At 40.7% G+C, this 21,076-nt stretch overlaps 1 protein-coding gene across 2 annotated transcripts in view; it reads left to right on the forward strand.

Moving 5' to 3' along the window:
- The window catches only part of REPS2 (RALBP1 associated Eps domain containing 2), a 96,630-nt gene extending 76,470 nt beyond the window's left edge, over nt 1-20,160 (forward strand). For both annotated transcript variants that reach the window (XM_042868321.1, XM_042868322.1), the window contains exons 15-18: nt 12,159-12,242; nt 14,807-14,952; nt 17,015-17,120; nt 18,048-20,160. In XM_042868321.1, coding sequence (XP_042724255.1) covers nt 12,159-12,242; nt 14,807-14,952; nt 17,015-17,120; nt 18,048-18,116 — 405 coding nt within the window. In that variant the 3' untranslated portion in view covers nt 18,117-20,160. The remainder of the gene's footprint in view (nt 1-12,158; nt 12,243-14,806; nt 14,953-17,014; nt 17,121-18,047) is intronic.
- Nucleotides 20,161-21,076: the final 916 nt, after the last annotated feature.

Here is a 21,076-nt window from a genome sequence, read left to right on the forward strand (position 1 = left end):
TCATTGGGCCAGAAACTGTTATCACTTGAGTTTTGGATCTGCTCTTTGGATCTGCCTGCCTGTGAGCAACTCCTGTTGCACCTGTTGCACTGTGCTTATGATGGAAATGATAAGGGCCTTGCTGCTACTCACAACTGTACCAGCAGCTCATTCCTCTCTTTCTTGCCCCTTTTAGCTGTATCTGAGTGCAGCTAGTTTTTGCCTTGAGGACTGTAGGGTACTCTGGTTTGAAGCTGCGTAATTCCCCCAAGTCACTGTTAGCAGTCCTACTGCTAATGTCCATGCACCTTAGTGTACCCATCATGTTTCTGCTTCATCTGATTCATCAGTCCCTGGAGAGCAGTCTGAACCAACTACTCTCTTCCTACACTGGGTCATGGGGAATGGGACCTTTCTAATGCCACAAACACAAGAAGAGTCCCACGTGAGATTCTCGATCCACTCCTTTCCAATACAAAAGTCTGTTTTCTGGAAAAAAAGAAAAAGAGAAGGCATGGTTTCTGTGCCTATTCAGTATTGAACATATAGCTGATACTTTGTGTACATGCATCACTTACATTTACTTATTTGATTTCTGATTATTTTTAAAAGCATTTTATTAAATATCAAAATATTCTTTTGACCTAACAAAAATATACATAAACCCAGTTCTTGAAAATGTAATAAACATAATGCTTGTCACATTTTGCTTAATTTATCACCAAATGTGCCCTTCTGTGACAAAGGTAACAGACAGTAGGAAAGCATGTGTGATAGGGTCGTAATTCAGCTTAGCTGACCCTTGCTAATAGCACGAAGGAATAATAAACATATGGATTACATTAGTCCAACGGGGCCCTTTATTTAAAGAGCATGAAGAAAGAGGGAAGGATATCCTTTCAGAACAGAGGGAGGATCAAAATATGAAGAAAAGCCATGATGTTGAAATGATGCATTCAGCTTTTTCCTGTTCCATGATTTACCAATCTCTTCTTAAATTTCCATTTTAACTTAATTTTCAACAATGTTATTGAAAATCTTATTGTATTGCCTTAACTTGTGCTGTATGCCTGCAGGTAAGTACTGCTAATGACAAATATACCTTGGAAATGAAGTGAGCCTCACATATTTCAGGGGCTGTGCACCATGTAAGTACGCTTGTGCGTGCTTGTTTTGGCTCAGGTTGGGAAATCAGCTTATGGAGGAGGAGAGGGAAACAGTCTCTTCTGAGGACTGCAGTTTTCTATGGATGGATGAGAACCAGCGTGGACCAGTTGGCTCTTCAGAGTGAGATTAGAGAGCTTCTGTGATATAAAGGCTAAAGTGCATAAAAGAGAGCTACCAAGGGATAGCTTAATTAATAGCAGTGTAGAAATAGTGTCTTGATCTTGGCTTATGGTTGCTGTTGTTTTTAGTAGAATTTATTTCAACCTTTAGGGAAACATTATTTTTCCTGACAGATCCTCCAAGGTAATCCTGCTCAGCAAGTTACTGAAATGCTGGTTAGTCACAGCATGCCAAATATCTCCAGTCATATTGCAGACTTCTTAAATTATTTCCATATCCAGCTCTGCCACCACAGCACAGCCAGCTGAGTAATGGGGGAGAAGGACTGGATTGCTGGATGAGAGTGGCACAAGCTGAAACTGAGAGCTCCTATTGCTGTGGCCTCCACTCTGCAGCTTAGTGCAGTCTTGCTGTGAGAGGCTTGAATCTTGAGACATTGAGATGAATTAGCCAGTTTATAGGGAAATAGCAGCAGGGCTGTCTTCTCTGGTGTGGGTCAGTGCTGTCAGCCCTGCCTGAAGGCCATCTAGTCCAACTGCCCTGCAATGAACAGGGACACCACAGATACTTCAGGGTGCTCAGAGCTCTATCCAGCCTGACCCTGAATGTCTCCTGGAACTGGGCGGCATCCATCACACCTCTGGGCAACCTGTTCCAGTGCCTCACCACCCTCACAGTAAAAAAATTTTTCCTTGTATCTAATCTAAATCTCTTCAAGCTTGAAACCATTTCCCCTTTTTCTGTCACCACAGACCCTGTTAATGAGTCTGTCCCCTTCTTTCCTATAGCTTCCTTTTAGATACTGAAGTGGTGCTGTCGGGTTGCCTCGGTAACTCCATCTCCTTTATACTTTTCTCCATTGTGGAAGTCAGTGTTTTGTCAACTTATATCTCCATCAATCCATAACCTGTACCTAGGTTTTCCTCAGAACATTTCTTTAATGCAGCAATGCTCTCATCTGAAATAGCTGTGGTGACTGCAAATGAGTTAAATAAAGATGGACAAAAGGCAAGTTTACGTAGTGTGGTGAGGTACTGCAATTCATTTTTCCATTGTCTCTGATTTATGATCTTTTAGTTCGAATTCCAACTCATATCTCTCTGCTCTGCAAACTGTTTTGAATTGATGTTTCCAGTAAGATGTTGTGAAATGTGCTATGAAATGCTTTATTACAACCCTCAATTCATGTTGCTTTTCTTTTGAAAGAAAAAAAGAAATCGGTTTTTGCCTAACTTCTGTGAAGGGCACTTAGAGTTTGTATGGAAACAGGCTTATATAAAGACTAGAGTTTTATTTTGGTTAATATGTTTGTTTTGAAGTGTTTTCATTTTACTACTTTGTATATGCTTATGTGCAACTTAACTGACGTCTTCTGTAATCCCAAATAGCACATCTTACACTTAGCAAATCTGTGGTAGCTGCTTGGGTTTAAGAATAATTGTGTTTGTATCAGTTTTCCTTCATCTTGTGACCATAAATGCTTAATATGTTGCAATCTGTTGCAGTGACTTAGGGTGCTGCCCTTACCTCTTTTGCTCACTTCCCAGGACATTCTAAACCTATGGCTTTTCTACTCTATTTCTTTTTCTTTAAGGCACAACTTGTTAGGTGTTTTGGACCCCCCGAGTGATAGTACGTAGAACAGGCAACCTACAGCTTGTTGAAATATTCAGCATGGTGTAGGAATCACAATAGGAAGGCAGCAGTGTACACTGCTGATTCTCAGTGGTACAAATTTCAAACAGGAAATAGCTATGGGTGCTGTGAATAACATTCCACTGGAACTGAGCTGGAACGAAACGTGTGTGCACATCTCACATAAGCCTCTGTTATTATTTTTTTAAATGGAAAACAAAATGAAGTTTATTACTTTTGGCTTTGAAGCATACAGAAGCCATTTACTGCCATTGCTTACAATGAAAGATTTAGTGACATACTTATGTTAATAGGAATTATGGATGAGCACTGAAGAGCAAGTAAAACTTCAGGATTTTTTCCAACATAACTCACTGTCTGCAGCATTGCCTAATTAGATCAACATTCCTTTATTTAAATTACTCTATTTTAGTATCTTTCCGTCCTGCAGTGGTGGTATCCTGCTGGTACAGCATAAGGAGATTTGAAAACTGTTGAACTGGAAGAAAACCCTGTATATCTTGGCTGAAAAAAAAAAATGTTCTTGGTCTCTTTTCCCAGAGCCTAAATTTTAAGCCTGTTGCAAATTAGCTCTGATTTGTGCTGGAGTTTTGTTTTCTTGGAACCTGCTTTTCCCAGCAGTTCCATGCTTGCAGTTTTGATGAACACTGACAAAAATTACAGACTAAGGCAGTGTTCTAGTGAAGTTGGAGTAGGTAGGCAGTTGTTAACATAAGCAACTTGTGAAGCGTTGCGAGTACCTTGCAGCCCTAAATATTAAAATCTCACTATGTTATATGAGCTCAGAGTTAAGCTGTCAGTTGAGAGGCCATCATTAGCATTAGTTACTATTGATTTGGTGAAATCATGGAAACATAATGCTGTGAGGGATGATAGGTGGGTCATCCTTCCCAGTTACAGGCACCTGGCTGTGTTGGAAAACTAAGATATTCTTAACTTATTGAATGTTCTGCTCTCAGAACGTTACTTGATACTTCTAATTCCTCAAAGCCCTTTGGCCATTCATCATCAGGAATTGCAAGTGAAAACTGGGACCCAGTTCAAGAAATGTCTGTAACAGCAAATTAAGTGTGCCCACGCTGATCTGTGGTGCTGAGTTGAAGAGGTGGAGAAGGGCTCCCATCCATCGTGCAGAGAGCTCCCGGACTCCTGAGTGGAATGGCCACATGCTGGTTCCATGCTGGGTGCTGGTCCTGGGGATCCCATCTGCCAATAACTGCTTTGCCTAGTTAAATTTGGAGGTCCTGACAGACTGATCTTCGGAAGTCTCTTAGGTAATGTAATTTTTTTCCTCACTTTGACCAAAATAATCCATACCTGGTCCTCTGGTTGCCTTGTGTAGTCTATGCCTTTGATATCTGGGTAAAGCCTGAGTCACTAAGAGGATGAGAGAGGGTTTGCTGAGTTCCATTATGGGGCTGTTTGGAGAAAATGTGCAATCAACTAAGGTGCCTTCTTACTGTGTAAAATTATGTGAGGAATATGTCCTGCTGGCAAGACATCCGGACCTTTGTGAGAGGGAACTTTTTTGTTATGGAAAGAAGAAAAAAAACGATTTTGCTTTTGGCAGTCCACTACTCATATACATGATGGTTCTCTCCCAAGCAGCCATGTTAAACTGAACCAAAAGATACTTGTTCAGTTTGCAATCACTGTGCAAGAAAATGATGGCGGTTTTTGATCATCTCCACTGTTTTGGTTGCAGATTAACATATTTTGTATAATCAGTGCATTAGGTACTGAAGAAGCCTGTGACCATAATAAAACTGAAAGTCTTCTATAGCATGAAAGACTTTGCCATCTGCCACTCTAATATAATACAAATGGATTATCCTCTTCTGTCATGAAAATTATATATTAAATCTGAAATGGCTAGGCAAAATAAATTATCTTTTGAGGAGTGGTAGAAGCTAGTGCAGTTAGAATTGAATTTGGGAAGTAGTTGATGGTTGCCATAAAATCCTTTCTAAAGAGATTTCTGGGAGAGTGGCAGAATAAAAGTGAGTATTTTAATTAAAACATGTTGTAATAACTTCTTGAATTTGGCTTCAGATTTATCATAAAATCAAGAACAAAGCAAGGCAAGAATCCAATGCCTGTATCTCATGTGGAAGGCACATACCTCTTCCTAGTTCTCATTCATCTGGTTTTGTAGAAGTGGAGTACTGAAACAGGTTGTTGTTAAAGCTTCCATCTGTGTCCAATTCTTTCCTTGCGAATGGGCTGAATGTTGCAGCAATTTATTTGTATTTGCTGCCTTTTGCCTAAACCTTATCAGCAGCCCTCAGATAGCTCGGGGAAAGAAAAAGCTTATCAAAACTTCAGGGCTGCACAGTGTGGTGAGGAAGCCAACAGCACACTGAGACCCCAGGAGCTTGTTGCATTTGCATCCCTGTGGGTTTTCTTTCTGTCTTATCATTTTTCAGTTTCTGTAACAAGCAATAAAAGAAACTGATGATTCAGTGTGGGGTAGACTAGACTCACAGAAACTGGAATTGAGACATCTTGACTTCTTAGAAATTGCCACTAAACACAGAAAAAAAGTGAATGTTTAGAAAGGAGAAAAATACCTCTTAAATGAAGTTACTTAGAGATGATAGAAGATTGCAATGGGCACATACTGAGCGTTAAGCATATTTAGTATCCTACTTTTTCATACAGATAAGCTGTTCTCAATGCTTTTTTTTTTTTTTTTTTTTTTTGCAAAGCTAAGCAGTGATACTGTATAGGTAATGATTACAGACTATACCAGTGAATGCGCAGTGAATGCACGGAGGTAATTTCGTTTCTGCAAGTGGTGCTATTGACTACAGTGGTGCTATTTCCATTAAAGTTAACCTGAATGTAAGTGTGGGCTGGACTCAATTGTGGAAAAGATCAAATATATATATATATATATATTTTACCTCTTGCAAAAAGCTCTCAGTTAACAGAACAGTGAAAACTCCATGAGGACCCTCTGTTGTGGGAGACCAGTTATGAACTGGACCTGTCTTGAGAAACAGGTGTGAAGTCTATATATTATCCAGCTTTGCTAAACAAACAAACAAAACAACAACAACAAAAAATACAACTGGAAATGTAAGCAAAGAACTAATTGTAAAGTAACACATTCTTGTACAGTTAAGAAAATTTTTAAATCTGAGGCTTTCAAAGCCTTCAGCACTTAACTGAGTGTTGCATGATCTTTTAGAAAGGTACTGTTAAGTATTGTCTTGTGGAGCAGTGAGAAGGTTATGACTGTCTGGTCCAAGATCAGACCATGAGACAGAGAGCATTCACAGTTCCTAACGCTCTTCCTAATGATGAGGAATTGTCTGTCCTAATACTCAGTATTGGCCATAGGTTGGTCTCAGGCTGTGATCATTTTACAGAGACTTTATTGGCCAATTTTATTTTGTGTCAGGAAGAGTGAGGAGGATAGGGCTCTTCTTAGCAAGAATGGGAGAATATATGAGTACGGGAAAAGGTGACACCACCTCTTAATAACTGGATGTTGATCTAGGCAAAGGGAAACTCTTCAGGAGACTTGGAAGAACCATAGAATGATTAAGGTTGGAAAAGATCACTAAGAAATCTGGTCCATATATGTCCAACCCATGGCCCAGCACAGCTCACACTGCAGCCACCACTGCCTCACATAATCATGGTGGTGGATGTGCCCCACTGAGAGGCCTGACCCAGCCCCACGGATGAAACCAGGGCACGGGGCACAGTGCAGTGCTAACTCAAGTGATGGCAAATAATTGTATGCATTTTGATTCATTGGCTAAGCAAGGTGCTCTAAACAGTGAAAAATATGCAGCCATGCTTTCCATTCTGATACAGGAATTCAAGATCAGGTTTCAAGATTGCCAAAAAATTATCATTTTTGGGGGTAAATTTGTGACTTTGTTTTCAATCAGCATAAATGCATGACCTGCAAATTTTCAGATGGTATCTTTAGAGTCAGGTATTCAATTCAAAAACCCGATCATATCTCTCTTCTGGACTTTTGTAATCCCTATCTTAGCAGAGAGAAATGCCACTTACTTCATAGTCACCTCCATTGTATCATTGCATTTTGGCACTACATACATTTGTGAACAACTATTTTCAAGGGTGAAGCACAGGAAGAATAAAATGTCATCAAAAATCTCTGAGGAACCCATTGAGAGGTCACTGAGAATGCCAGCCACTGCCACTGAACCAGGCTGATGTATTTGTTTCATAGAAACAAGGCCACATATCCCATTAGTTTTATGAATTTGTTGCTCTCCTTTTTTTATGTTGTAGTAAAAAATATTAGAAATTAAAATGTTTTGACGCTTATACACATTAACAATAGTATATATTTTATGAGGGCGGCTCCAAGAGTAATGCCTCTGTATGGGAACTGCTGAGTCACGGCCTGAACCTCTGATTAATCACCTGAGGTGAGCCATGAGTCAGCCAGAGGAGCACAGGTGAAGGCAATTCACCTGTGCTGCCGGAAGGGGTGGAGCCAGGCTCCACCCCTCCTGGACCTATTTAAGAGCTGGCTACCAGAGGGGAAGGATCTCTTCTGGAGATCCTCCTCTTTTGGTATCTTCTAGTGAGCTCAACCCAAGGGTAAGCTCTTCTACTTATTCTCTTTTGCGATCCTTGTTTGCTTTTGCCTTACTCTTTTGATTATATTGCAATTATAACATCTTGGTTATACATGCCTCCTACTGTATTCTGTTGGCCCATGACATGAGAGGTGGATGTTGGTGTATGGCAGTAGAGGTTGGATGTTCTCACCAGTATTTCAGTACATGTTGTTGCCATGTGACAGATGGCAGCAGGGGGGCAGTCTGACACGATGGTATCTGACATAGAAATGTGAATAAAGCAAAGGAATGGAATTGAAGTCCTCCATACAGAAAAAGATGGCACCTGCTGAAATTCACTGATGCTTGCTGAACATTTCTGGAGATCAACCAGTGGATGTGGGCACAGTGAGGTTGTAGGCGGCACATTTCAGCAGTGGTGGTGCTGACAGTGGGCCATATTCGCTGGTGCAGATTGTTACGAGCACTGATTGTTCATCGGTGGTGACAATGCTCATGGTGATGACTGCTGAAGAACAGTGTTCTGTAGCTGAGAATTTGCTCTATCAATTAGTGTTATTATGCTCTTTGTATCTGTTGTAATTTCCATGGAAACAAATGGGAGGCATTACTTTTGGAGTGACCTACATACATATATGCAGCCCAAGATGATTCTTCATTCAGTGTGGTGCAGGCAAGCCAAAATCTTGGACACCCATAATCTAGTCCAACCATCAGCCCTTCACTGAAAGAAGAAATTGATGCTCTTTTCTGTGGTCACTTAGAACTTCTTTCCAAAATCAAGATATTTTCAGTCCTGATCTGCAAAATGTCTTTTGTACTGCTAGTAGAACAAGCAAGCAGGATTTTCTTTACCCAGCTACTGTGACCTTGCATGTGGAACCAGCCATACCAGTACTTGCTGTTTCAGAAGCTTGCTCGATTCTGTGGGCATGAATGAGACACTTCCATCTGAGCAATTTCACACTGTTGTAACTGAATTTTCTTTTGGAAGACCATATTGCATAAGCAGTATAATCTCTCCAGATAGTCAAGACTTTATATTGTTGAGTTTTACAAAGTAAAGTATGATATAACTAAAAGATTTCCAAGATATAGGAAAAGTTTCTTATTGCTATGATGGAGGGAGGCAGTTTATTGTTGTGCATCTTGTAAATGTATTTGTAAAGCCTGTCAAGCCTTGCCTGGGGGACTTGGTAGGGTTAGTTGAATCAGCAAACCTTCTTTGCATTGATGCAAGTTGCAGTTGCACAAAAGGCTTTTGCCAGGGTTAAGTGGTGTCAGGCCCTGGACGCAATCCACTGCAGTAGCATGCGGGTTCTTTATGCTTGGGCACTTGTGTCGGAAGCCCATGGCTTTGAGAAGCAAAAACTTGTTCATAGGTGGGAACTCAGAGCTCTGCTGGCAAGTTATTAATGCATGGACCCAGCTTCTGCATGACCAGCAAATGGCGGACTCTGAAGAACTGAGGCTTATGGTGTCAGCACCTGCTGCCTGCCCGCTTTGTGGGGCAGGAGCAGTCTGCAGGCTCTGGATAATGCAGACAGCTATTAATTGTGCTCTCCTCTGAGCCAAACGCTGAGAAATGGCCTGTCCCGCGTGCCACTAGATGGCACTTTAGGGACACGGCAGTCCCTCGGTTTCGTTCATTATGCATGGATGGGTTGCATCGCCAGAACTAGCTCTGTTTTTGTTTTTTTTTTTTTCCTGATCAAATGTGGGGGTTTTATTATGGTTCTTTTTTTTGTGTGTGTTTTTTTTGTTTGTTTGTTTTGTTTTGTTTTTTACTATCCACCTGCTTCAATGAGTCCCTGCCACAGTGCCTGCTGAGCTATGCAGGCTGATCTGTGTGTGCAGCCCCTCTCGCTGGCCTTGTGGCCTGGCCTCAGCCTGCAGGCGCCACAGCCACACAGCTGCCGCAACTGTGGGGCTGACAGCCACAGGACAGCACTCGGCTGCTCAAATATATGCATATGGATACATGTGATGTGTTATTAGGAAATGTTTGATCAAACTGTTGGAAATTTGAAAATCTCATGGTTTTGGTGTTAGCACTACTATTTGTATTTCCTTCCACCGGGACACAAAGTTAGCTTTTTTTTTTTTTTTGCTTTTTGCTTTTTTTTTTTCTTTCTCCTTTTCAATTTTCTTCACTTTAAAATAATGTTCTCCTGAAGGAAGGCTGTTTCTAAAAATCAGTTTTTCTGCAATTATTAGGGTTTGGGTTTTTTTCTGTGTGTTTTTTTTTTTTTCCTCCAGGCCCACTGTCTTATTCTAATCTCAGTTTTCCTTCTTATTTGTAATTGACATTGTAGAGTTCAAGTCTACTTGGTTATTTCTGCATTGCTTGAACACACCACATTTTATCTACACATAAACAAGAGAGTTGGTTTCTTTCATCTTCCATTCTGTAGAGGAAATTGCTGAATGCTTGCTTGTGATGCCAAGTTTGATGGAGATTCCAACAAGAGCATGAGCACCAGAAGCAGCCTGCCTGGCCAGATTGCTGGGGGTTCTGGTGTCCCTATCAAAGAAAGGTGTTTCAGAGCTGCCTCTCACACATTCACCATTGCACTGTGTTATGCAGCAAAGCTATACCATGAGGACTTTAGAGAGCATGCATACTATGTGACTCTCTGAAATACTAGATTTACTCTTGATGATGTCCCTAAATGAGCGATTTGTCAAAGTGATGTGATTTGATGCCAACTTTATTGCGTGGCTCTGCTGGGGATTTGAGCTTTGCTATCACCAAATCATTTGTGAAAGCCCCGTAGATCTGCCAGACTGCAGCTAGCAGTGCTTTGAGCTTTGATTTCTTTCAAATGTATAAAAAGTGGTTGTAGAAGTCAGGGAGGTTATGGGCTATTCAGATTGCTGATAAAGAGATGTTATGTTGCATTAAATGCAATTTTAAAGGTCTTTGATTTTTGTAGACAGAAAAAAAGATTGCTTTTTCAATTTCACTCCTATTTGCACCAGAAATCAACAGATATAAAAGGAGCTCTTGAATCCATGAGAAAGGTTTCCAGAATTGAAATGTTGCTAACCAGTAGCTCTTTGGAATCCAGATGCTTACGGTACTAATATTCAAATCGTAGTGGAAAGTTACAGTAAGTTTATTTTTATTTTGTCATAGATAACACTACAGATGTGGCACACCTAGAGGAGGGGGGGAGCAATCTTGTCAGCCAAGACAAATCTCCCTCCTCTCCAGAGGAATTTCACATGCATTTTAAAAAAAGATCACAAATCTCTCTCCTCTGTGTACATGTTCAACATGTACGGTTGAAGAGCGGCAGTAACCTGACAGAGCTGCTTTTCCCCTGCAGCTTTCCGCTGAGCTCTTATTGTTTTTGTTACAACAGAAAGGGAAGTGGAATGAAAAGAGAAAAGTCCTTCATTTTTAAATACACCAAATTCTGCACATTCTGTCATTTTCTTAACCTATGGTTTAACGCTGTGAAACTTCTGACCACTCCAGAACTTGATGGGTCTAAGCAGAAATCTGACAACAGCAAATTAGGTTCCTCAGCGTGTGACAGGTTATTATTTTTTTGGCTAAAATTCCAGCCCCTTTAAAGTTTGAGGTTCGCCTTGAACTCCTTTTTTCTAAACACAAGCTTTCACCTGGGTGGAAATGAGTCTTTCTGGAGGAGAGAGCACGATGGCAGGCTGCCTGTCCTGCCTGGGGGCTGCTGTCAGCTTGGCTCCGACTTGACAGGAGCTGGGAAAGAAGAGAAGAGGCAGCCTGCGAGTGCCAAGCGCCCTCAGCCTCCCCACTGCTGCCTGCCTTCCCGTCTTCAAAAGCCAGCTGAGGCTTTCTAGACAGAAAACAGGCGTGCCCTGTTTATACCATGTTTGCTGTAGCATGCCCAGGGACAGGCAGCTCCAAATCCCGGTGCCCTCGCGTAGCAGATGTGCTGTGCCACGTCCTGCTGGAGCAAATCAAACAGTGCTGGAAGATCGCAGGGCAGGCACCACCAAGGGTTAACCCTCCTTCTGATGTTCGCCTGTGTCAGATGCGCTGCTGGGAGGGAGTTGTGGTTTGCTGAAGTGTAGACCTGTGCTTTGAGGGTTCAGCTTGGTTTCTGTTTGAAACATGAGAAAGGAGGAAGGAAGAAGATTATTTGCCTTTTTCTTTTATGGCTGGTGTTTTCAATAGCTTTACTGGAATTTTTGGTATAATTCATACTTTCTCACTCCAGCCTTACCATTTAAAGACACAGGCTTACGCCAGTGAACTTTCATCAGTTTCAGGAGATGATAAGGTGATGGGGTGCAGCCACGATCCTTCTAGCATTTATCCATCCTCATCTTGGTTTTTAATTTGAGTACCTAGGTCTTAGGAAGAGTCCTGGAAGGAATTCTGGGAATGAGGTCATTTATATTTAAAGATAGATATAGTTCCTAACTTTTCTCAGAAAAAAGAAAAGCCCAAAACAATTTTTCCTAGCACAGTGAAACACAAGAAAATGGTTTCATTAGAAGTCAACAAAATACATATGCCATCCATTCAGCTGTCACCCTAGGACTCTATTTCCCCTCCCATTGAATTGTTAAAGTAACTTTTCTTTTGTGTATGATGTTTCCTTACACTGACATTATTGTATGTGACTGCTAGTTGTTTTGTGGGTGTAGTAAATAACTGATTTGTTGTTACAGACAGAGCAAGTATCTGAGGTTGAATTACATCCTCAGATGAATAGACCCCCATCCCAGACAGAAGAAAACAGCTCAGCAAAAAAGGTGAGACCTGCATGTTGTACCATTGTTGAGTGATTTGCCTTCATCAACAAACGTAGTTGTTTTAAGATTTAAAGCAATTAAACTGAGGGTTAGGGTTACGTTTTCACATGTTTACCTTCTCCAGAGGTCAAGGCGCTAGAGAGAACTGGGATAGTGTGTGACATCAGCTCCAATAAATCATTAAGAAGGCTCTTATACATACACATCAATGCACGTGCTTGAAGAAAGGCAGCTTGCCATTTGTTTCAAATCAATAGGGGGCTTGTGAAGCCTTAGGGAAGACAAAAAAGGATTTGATTGTACTTGACCCCTGTCTCACTGTAATTCTTCCAAATCGTGATGCACCTCTTGCTTCCAGTTATTAAAGATTCAGTTTTGATGTAAATGTACTTTTTTGCTGCAAGTCAGAATTTGCTACTAAGTGTACATACAGTGGGGAAGATTTGCACAAAATATTTGCTTACAGTGTGCGATTTCTAATATGCTTTTGTATGAACATGATTTGTGTGAAGTAATCGCTGAAGTTGTAGTGGCATTCTTCACAGATTCTGGCTTATAAATGGAATGGCCCCGTCAGTGTCCATGAGCATTTCCCTGCTCCTGGTCATGTTCCCCATGCCTCCTTCCATCAGCGTCAGACAAAACAGATTTTTGATAGGGGGCAAAGGCAGATCCTCCCTTCTCCATCCCCTTCAGCATCCAAACAGCATCTACAAAACCTTTGCTCATCACCTGACAGCAGTTCTTGACTGGGATATGTCTATTGCCAGGGAGCATCATCACACTTCCTCCCTAATGGGAGGTGCAGAAAAATGCTCTAGCGTCCATTCCTGTACATGATGAAGCTTTCCAGGCAGTGTCCTAGCTCTACCTGTGTTCAACACATCCAATTTCTATCCTAGCCCCGTTTGTTTCTTGCTACTTTGCAGCCCTGCTGGGACAATGAAATTCTGGTGGTTCTTCATGCTCATCCTCTTCCCACTGGGCTCCGAAAAATACAAAGCAGCACCTGGCTGTGGGGTGCAGAAAGCACGTTGTTGGCACACTGCTGACTCACCTTGTAGGGCTGGTGCAACAACAGCCAAAGAGCCCTTTTGCCTTTAGGTATTGGGTATTTCTTCCAGTACTGTGCTTGAAATGGAACATAGATTAATCCTGTGGATTTCATAGTATGTTGGAGTTTTAAGGTAGACTGCAGTTGCGTGCTTGGAATCCCAGCAGTTCATAGCTGTTGAAGGCATGCACAAGTTCCTTTCCTGCCGTACATCATAAGCTATGTGCAAGCATAGGATTTCAGAGCACAGCGTTATCTGAGATCTGTGCAGTGCTGATATGCCAATGTCTGGATTAAAAGGTCTCATCATATTCTGAATTGTTTTTAAAGTAATGGCAGAACTGTTTCTTTTTAAATATCTAGACCCCTTCTCTCCTTATAATTCTAATTCTTCTAATAATTTTAATTACTAATGGCTTTATGTTAGGGTTTCTTTTTGATGTTTTGCCAGTCATAGTCGTCTCTTCTGCTGAGTCAGGCTGTTTACTATAGTTCTTTTTCTTAGGATTGCATTGTCACTGCATGTTTCTTTGTTTAGTTTTATTCCTATATTATTAACAAATGACCAAACCATAGTAAGGAAGATAGCCTGGCCCAGTAGCACAGACTGTGCAAGTGATAGTAAAACTTGATCTCTGCTGTTGATTGTGACACCAAATGAGTAACTTTTGTCAAATCACTTCATTTTTTTTTGAGTCTTGCTTTTTCATTTTTGAAATAGAGCAGTAAAAGTTATATTGCTTGTAGAAGCGATCTAGTAATTAAATGCTCTGAAAGACACATATTTATATTTCAGCATAAAAGCAGCTATAAAGCATTAAACCCACTTCCCATTGCAAAAAAGAAAGGGAAAAAAAAAGGATGATTTAACTTAAAGGTGTGAAAACAGTTCTTACCGCTTAAAGGCATAAAAATCTAAAGCTTTTTGTTTTTCCTGCAGAGTGGATTTTCTCTACGATTTAATTTATCAAGAGATGTAACTGTACTTCTACACTTCCAACATGTTGATTTTGCGTGCATGTGTCTTCCTAAGCTTTTTTCGATGTTATTTCATGTAAGAGAGTAGGGGAGAAGCAGGGAGAGAATGTGTGCCAGGGGGTTAAGGACTGAGGTAGGAAACAGGATGGAAATGATTGATGATTGGTTTCTATTGACTGAGCGCAATTAGAAATAAATCTTACTGTGGTTGTGATGATTTGGGGCCAACTTAGGGCTAGTGTATACGTTCGCACCCCTTCTATCCCTTTCCCAAATACAATCCAGTTCTGAAGAGCCTGTCATCCAGATGAAGATGAAACACCAGTGTTATCATTTCACTCGTTAAAGGGTCATAGGAGTTATTGTTCCTTTGAACTAAGTCAAAAACCCAAGAGACTATTACTGAATTTAGATTAAGCCCTGTTCCACTTTAAATTACAAAAGCTTAGGCCAGATGTCAGCAATTTCTGTCCCGACCTGGTGACGGGATGCATACAACCTGACTTAATTTTGCTGTGCTTCTTCCTTGCAGGAGGTTGTTCTTGCTCAACCGCCCTCCAAACCGGCCCGCAGGAAGCTCCGGACAGAGGTGCAGGGGCTGGAGACCCCTGAGCTTTCTCCTACCGTAAATGTGACCTCTTCCCAGCCAGCAGCAAAGCCTCACCTTCCAGTCCAAAAGTAAACAAGCTGTACCATGCATGCCTAACTGCGCCATCAGATCTGACGTGGCAGGGTTTGCTTTTTGTGTGATTTTGTGCTTAACATTTCTGGCTTTCAGAATTCTTCACAAGATACAGGTTTCTGAAATTGTTATCTGGCCACTCCAGTGCAGACTAATGCTGTAATGACTCTAAGTTGGTAATCCTCTGCAAAAAGTCCTGATTTGTCCTACTTCTGTGCCTGGTAAGGCACATCTGAAGAGCAAGCCTTGCCTTACTGTTCAATCAGCATCTCTAACTCAACTCCTTTTAGCTTTGTGAGTGTGTGTTTTCACTTTGCACAAATCTTATGGAATTTTGATCTTTGCTTGGGCAGATAGAACTAATTCAGTGCCCAAGAATCTAAGTTGTTAAATGCTTGATGTGTATCCTTGTGACATTTCTTCCTCACAGTGAGGGTTAGAAATGAGCTGTAGACCATTTGTGATAATATAGTGCCAAGCCCAGCATGTGTTGTTTGCTCTCATAAAAACAGGTTGAAGCTGTTAGTAACAAAACTGAGGGATTTAAATATGTATGTATTTAATAGCAGTATAGAAGGGGAAGAAGAAATGGTAACTGAAGGCATTTGAAGCCCTTTTGCTTCTATGCATCTCCCTCAATAGGAATTGTCTAGCTTGCCTCCACCCAAGCCTTACAAAGACATCTGATTCTGCGTGAAGCTAAATGGAGCTGCCCCAATCAGTTGACCAGTTCTTGCAAGCTGTTTGTCAACATACCACATCTATGTTTCAGAGATGGAGATTAGAAGAAATGATAAGACTCATAGGATGCACTGCTTTGTCCTTTGGGAGTGCAAATTCCATAGTGGTTTAAAAACAGAGAATAGCATTTGTTAATGTCTCAACTTAACCCTGTCTTGTCGATCACTTTCCTTAAAAATTCAAATAATAATGGGGCTATATCTTCCTGGGTTGGTTTTTTTGTGTGTGTGTGTGTGTGTGTGCTACTGTTTGTTTCCTGATGGTTTTACTTTATAGCCTGTGGAGAGCAGTTTGAAGCAAAATAGTGAAGCAGAAAGCTGATGGTTCACTGGAAGATAATAGCATAAAGACCAGAATGTGCTGCAAAAGAGCCTGTTGTAAAGATCAGTGCCATCAGCTGTGTTAAGAGAGTGAGCTAATGAGGACAGCATACCATTATGGACCTTATTTAAATAGGATATCTGTTTTACATAAAATTTGTCATTAAATAACTTTTGCTGCCTTATGTAAAACCCTAAAGTAACCTATCTGGAACGGGATTTGGATATTCACCTACTATTTTCTATACATTTTTTTTCCTTTTTCCTCTCATTACCTCCATCTCTTAGAGTGAGTCGATCTTTATATATTGAGCTGTCTCTGTTTACACCTAACTGCCTGACAGCAAATCAGTCCAAATCAGTCACCATGGGTCATAAAGTCATAATGATAATAGGTGAGGAATCTTTCATTTACACAGCCAAAGAGATAAGGCAAGTCTGTAAGTCACCTACCTGTATCTGCTTGTGACATCAGGTGGTTTTGGTAGAAATAACTACTTTGAGGGAGGAGGGGGGAGAAAGATAAATTTTCTAAGTGAAGAAGCTCTAGAATCAGTAGTTCTTCAAAATAATCTGAGTCAGTATTTTCATGCTGATGTCCTTTTTTTTTCTGAATAGAATGGTTTTTGTGTTTTCTTTTAACCACTCCTGAATCATTAAACTGTGCAAGTGTCTGAAAACGGCTAAAATGCAGACACTGCAGGAAGTACAGCTATGCAAGGGCTTTTCTTAAGCTGAATCAAATTTTAAGATAATTGAGACAGCCTAAAATGTTTCTGTCACTTGAATTAAGGAGTGTGACCGCTTTATTTCAACCCCCATCTCACTTGGGGGTTACATTTTTCTTCATTTAAATATGTAGTTTGTACTTATCTTTGAAGCATATTCCAGTGTGTATAGTGTGTAGACGCACAGAATGGATGGCTGGTCTTCTGGCATTGTTGGAGCTGTTGTTGGGGCTGTTAATTGAAATGTTCTCTATTTATCTGTCTGGCAGACAGACTTCCAAGCAGAAAAGGGCTATTCAGACTGCTATACGAAAAAACAAAGAAGCCAATGCTGTGCTTGCCAGGTTAAACAGTGAGCTCCAGCAGCAGCTGAAGGTAAGGAATGCATTGAAAATCAGTGACAAAGCTCCCTACAATTGGTTGTGTGGCAGGGTCAGCAGAGAATCTACTTCATCCTTTCAGATGAAACCTACTGCATTACTTCCTCACTTTCTGGAGGAGAATAACTGTATTGTATGTGTGCCTAAATTAGACATTCTAGGAAAAGTTACCACCTATCTGCATACGGCTTCGTTGGCAGCTGGAATAAGTCTAAAGGACTTGTCTTTCTGAGAAGTCCAGGTAATGTGATGGTAGCACCCACCACAGGTATAACTATCTTGTCATCTGATCAGTTGTGCTCCATCACTGTCTCCTGGAGTAACGCATTTGGTGTACATGGACTGGCTAAACAGTGCTCTTTATGGAATCATGTAGTACTGGTTGTTCATGGCACCTGTTGGCTTGTCTTTTAACGTGTTCTTAAGGGGCTACTTTCTTATAAATATCAGTTCTGTTTTTTATTGTTCCCTCAATCCGAAGATATTACCAAATTCAGCTTTATATCTGCTATGGCTTTTTTTTTTACTTGTATATTATGAACACATTTGCCTGGGAAAGGCAAGGGACCCTCAGTTTACATTTGTTCTCCAGTCAAGATGAAAGTCTGATTCCTTGTTCAATATTAACATAACTTCTTAACTCACTTGCTTGAGTTTATCTATAGTCCTTCTTTTCTTCCATTTGCTACCTTCAGTGAGCTTTAATTCACATAATGGGCCTATGCTGTTACCTATTTATTGCCTATATTATCTGTGGTTGAGTGGTAGTGGTGTGGTATTTTTGGACAGCAAGGAGAATTACTGGAACAGTGGAGCCCCAGGCCTCTTCTTAGCACCAGCAGTTTGCCAGGCTGCTCTTCATGGGTGTGGGGTTATGTGCAAGTGCTGAAAAAGTGACAACATGTCTCTCTTCATCCTCTAGGAGGTCCATAAGGAACGAATTGCCTTGGAAACGCAGCTGGAGCAGCTACGCCCTGTAACTGTCTTGTGACCTCCAGCACACTGCACAGCAGCAGAGTGTGTGCACCAATGGCCTTGCAGCCACCAAGGTGACATGGTGGGTCCCCAGCTTGCCCTCCACACCCTGCTGCACCTGCTTGCCTCTGTAGATGGGGAAGGTACAGAAAGCAAATACCAAACTGTCAGATGGCTCTGGGCAGGTGCTTTGCCCTCTTCTCTCCCTCTTCCTAACCTAACGTGTAAATGCAGTTTGCCACTGAAATGAATGAGAGTATTTTATTTATGCCAAGAGCCCCTGATTTATACATATTCTTGCAACGCCTCCTATCCTGAATGTTAAGAGGTACATAATTCCAGAATTGGTGTTTAAATGTAAAACCCATCCTCTGAGATGGGTTCCTGGATGTTACCAGCTCCTGTAGGATGGTAGAGGACGTGTGGATTGAAAGCACAGCAGGAATCCAACTCGTTAGACGAAAAGAGTCTCTATCCACAATCATGTGTCAGATAATTATTTTCTTAGTGCTGTTTATTATTCAATCACAGATGTATTTTAATGTTAGAGAACTTGTATTTTATAAGTTACAATTCATAGGAGAGAACAGTAAAAATATTAAATTTTTATTATTTTGGAAATTACAAAAAAAAAAATCTGTTTTTTGAGCTATAACTCTTTCCTATCACCCATATTTGATCACTTGCTTGCAACTGACGGTGTCTCTGCATAAAAAAATTTCTTCAAACCAACAGTGTATTTCTAACAAGAGGTTAAAAATGCATTCTGGGCATTTTTGTAAAAGCTATCCTAAGTATATTTGTATTGGTCTGCTTTGTTGTTTTAACAGCTGCTAGTTTGTTTTAAGGACATGTGTAGGAACTGTATTTCCAAAAGAAGAGAGAGATCAAAACTGCTGCACATGAGATTGCAAAGTGAATGATGGAACCAATTGCTTTTTACAGCAGGCTTTCATTCAGGTTCTGTTGCACCTCATTGAAGATACCACTGATAGGATGAAGCTGCTAATGCCCATCTGGTTTTCAAATGAAGAAACAAAGATTATTATTATTGTTGTTGTTGTTGTTTTTACCTGGTCTGCTCCAAGGCCAATTGAACTCCATGGAGAATTTTCATGGATGCAGTGGTCATTGGCTTTAATCTCAGTTCTCGTGATGGAAGCTTCTAATTAATGTTGCTTTATCTCTTAAGGGGCCAATATTCTTATACTGAGTGATTTCAGAGATATTATCAACCTCGCTCCTTTCATGGATATGATGTGTGCTGTGCTGCTAGGGTATGTCACCTACTTGTTAGTCATCTTAAACACAATGCTGCTTATGTTTCATATCCAGTTGTTCATTGACTTGATATAAGAATACACTTTGCAAAAACTGTGCACCAGATCGGGGGTTTTTTTTGGACCATTTTTGGTCTTGTACATTCTCCCATTAGCTATATGATGGCTTTGGGGTAGGGAGGAAGGAGGAGCAAATTTGAAATAAGTAGGTGGCCTCCCTTTGGGGTGTGTCATAGCATGGCTGCAGTGAGATATCAGGGGGCATCAGAACAGCCAAGAGTTTTGTTTAGAGATAAATAAGAATGACGTCAACAGGAAAGTGTAAAGTGATGAGGAAGCACATTATTTTTGCTGCAATGGTTGCAGATGTGGGATATGGATCCAGAAGTCTAAAGGTGACTTTAGTCTAAACACTTATTGCAGAATTGTTAACAAAAATCTGTTTCTATAACACATTGCTTTTGATTCAACTAAACGTCACTGTGTGAATGAGCAACAGCCTTTTCTCTGGATTTGGAACTTTTTTAGTGGGACTGTTGCTTAGATGGAGTCAGATGGTCATTTCTGATCAGTGACAAACTGTGAGAGCTGCAGACTCCTGGGAAGCTGCAGAAGAGCTATTGTCCTTGTGCTATCAGTGGTGCTGTTTGAAAACTAACATTGTTTATTTGTAATATTGAGTCTTTCCCGAAATTTTATTTAGGTTAAGTGCTCTTCTGTGTTTGCATTTTAGTTCTCGTGTTGCGTTTGGTTAATAAACCCCTGCTATTAAATTGGAAATAACCGTATGGCACCTTTTGTTGTTGTTTTTTTTTTTTTATGTGTGATTTTTGAGAAAAGCTTTTCAATGATTCTGAAGAGAAAATATGCATGTTGCATTTTTAAGATGGTGAGTGACTATTTCATGTTTAATAGGGACTTCCTCTGCTGTCATCCTCCATTTACTTCACTTGAGTTATTCATTGAATAGGTAGTGTTCCAAAGAATCATAGAATCATAGAATGGCCTGGGTTGAAAAGGACCACAATGATCATCTAGTTTCAATCCCCCCTGCTATGTGCAGAGTTGCCAACCACCAGACCAGGCTGCCCAGAGCCACATCCAGCCTGGCCTTGAATGCCTCCAGGGATGGGGCATCCACAGCCTCCTTGGGCAACCTGTTCCAGTGCCTCACCACCCTCTGTGTGAAAAGCTTCCTCCTAATATCTAAAAGTACAAAAGTCTGTTTTCTGTCTTTTTCCACCTGAAGTACCTGATTACCAACAAAGTAGATACTTAGTTGTTAGTCTACCGTAGGACTTAGTAAATTTATAACGTCACTGTCACTGAGGTTAGATTTTGAGAGGTGCAATCAAATGCCATGCTTAGCTTTAAGGCCTATAATATGAGTTCGTTCATATTCTGTATGGTGTGGTATTTGCTGTGATGATGATACAGTAGTTGACATGGAGACCAAAACCGGATATTCAAGGAGAAATATTGGTATGTTATGCATATGTTGCCTGAAAACATTCTTCTGTGTTTCTTAGTCCTTAAATATTTGTGATATCCCATACAAAATAATAAAGCTTCCCTACTTTTGGGAGGCTGTTAACATTTTGAGAGAGACAGGAGAAGGCATAATAAAGCTGTGTTTCTGACAGTTGTTTCATGCAGCTATGCCCATGGCTACTATTAACAGACCCTGACTGGTCAA

Source organism: Lagopus leucura, unplaced genomic scaffold (assembly GCF_019238085.1).
Source record: "Lagopus leucura isolate 7727_CA_CO unplaced genomic scaffold, USGS_WTPT01 Super-Scaffold_100001, whole genome shotgun sequence".
NCBI classification, from domain to species: domain Eukaryota; kingdom Metazoa; phylum Chordata; class Aves; order Galliformes; family Phasianidae; genus Lagopus; species Lagopus leucura.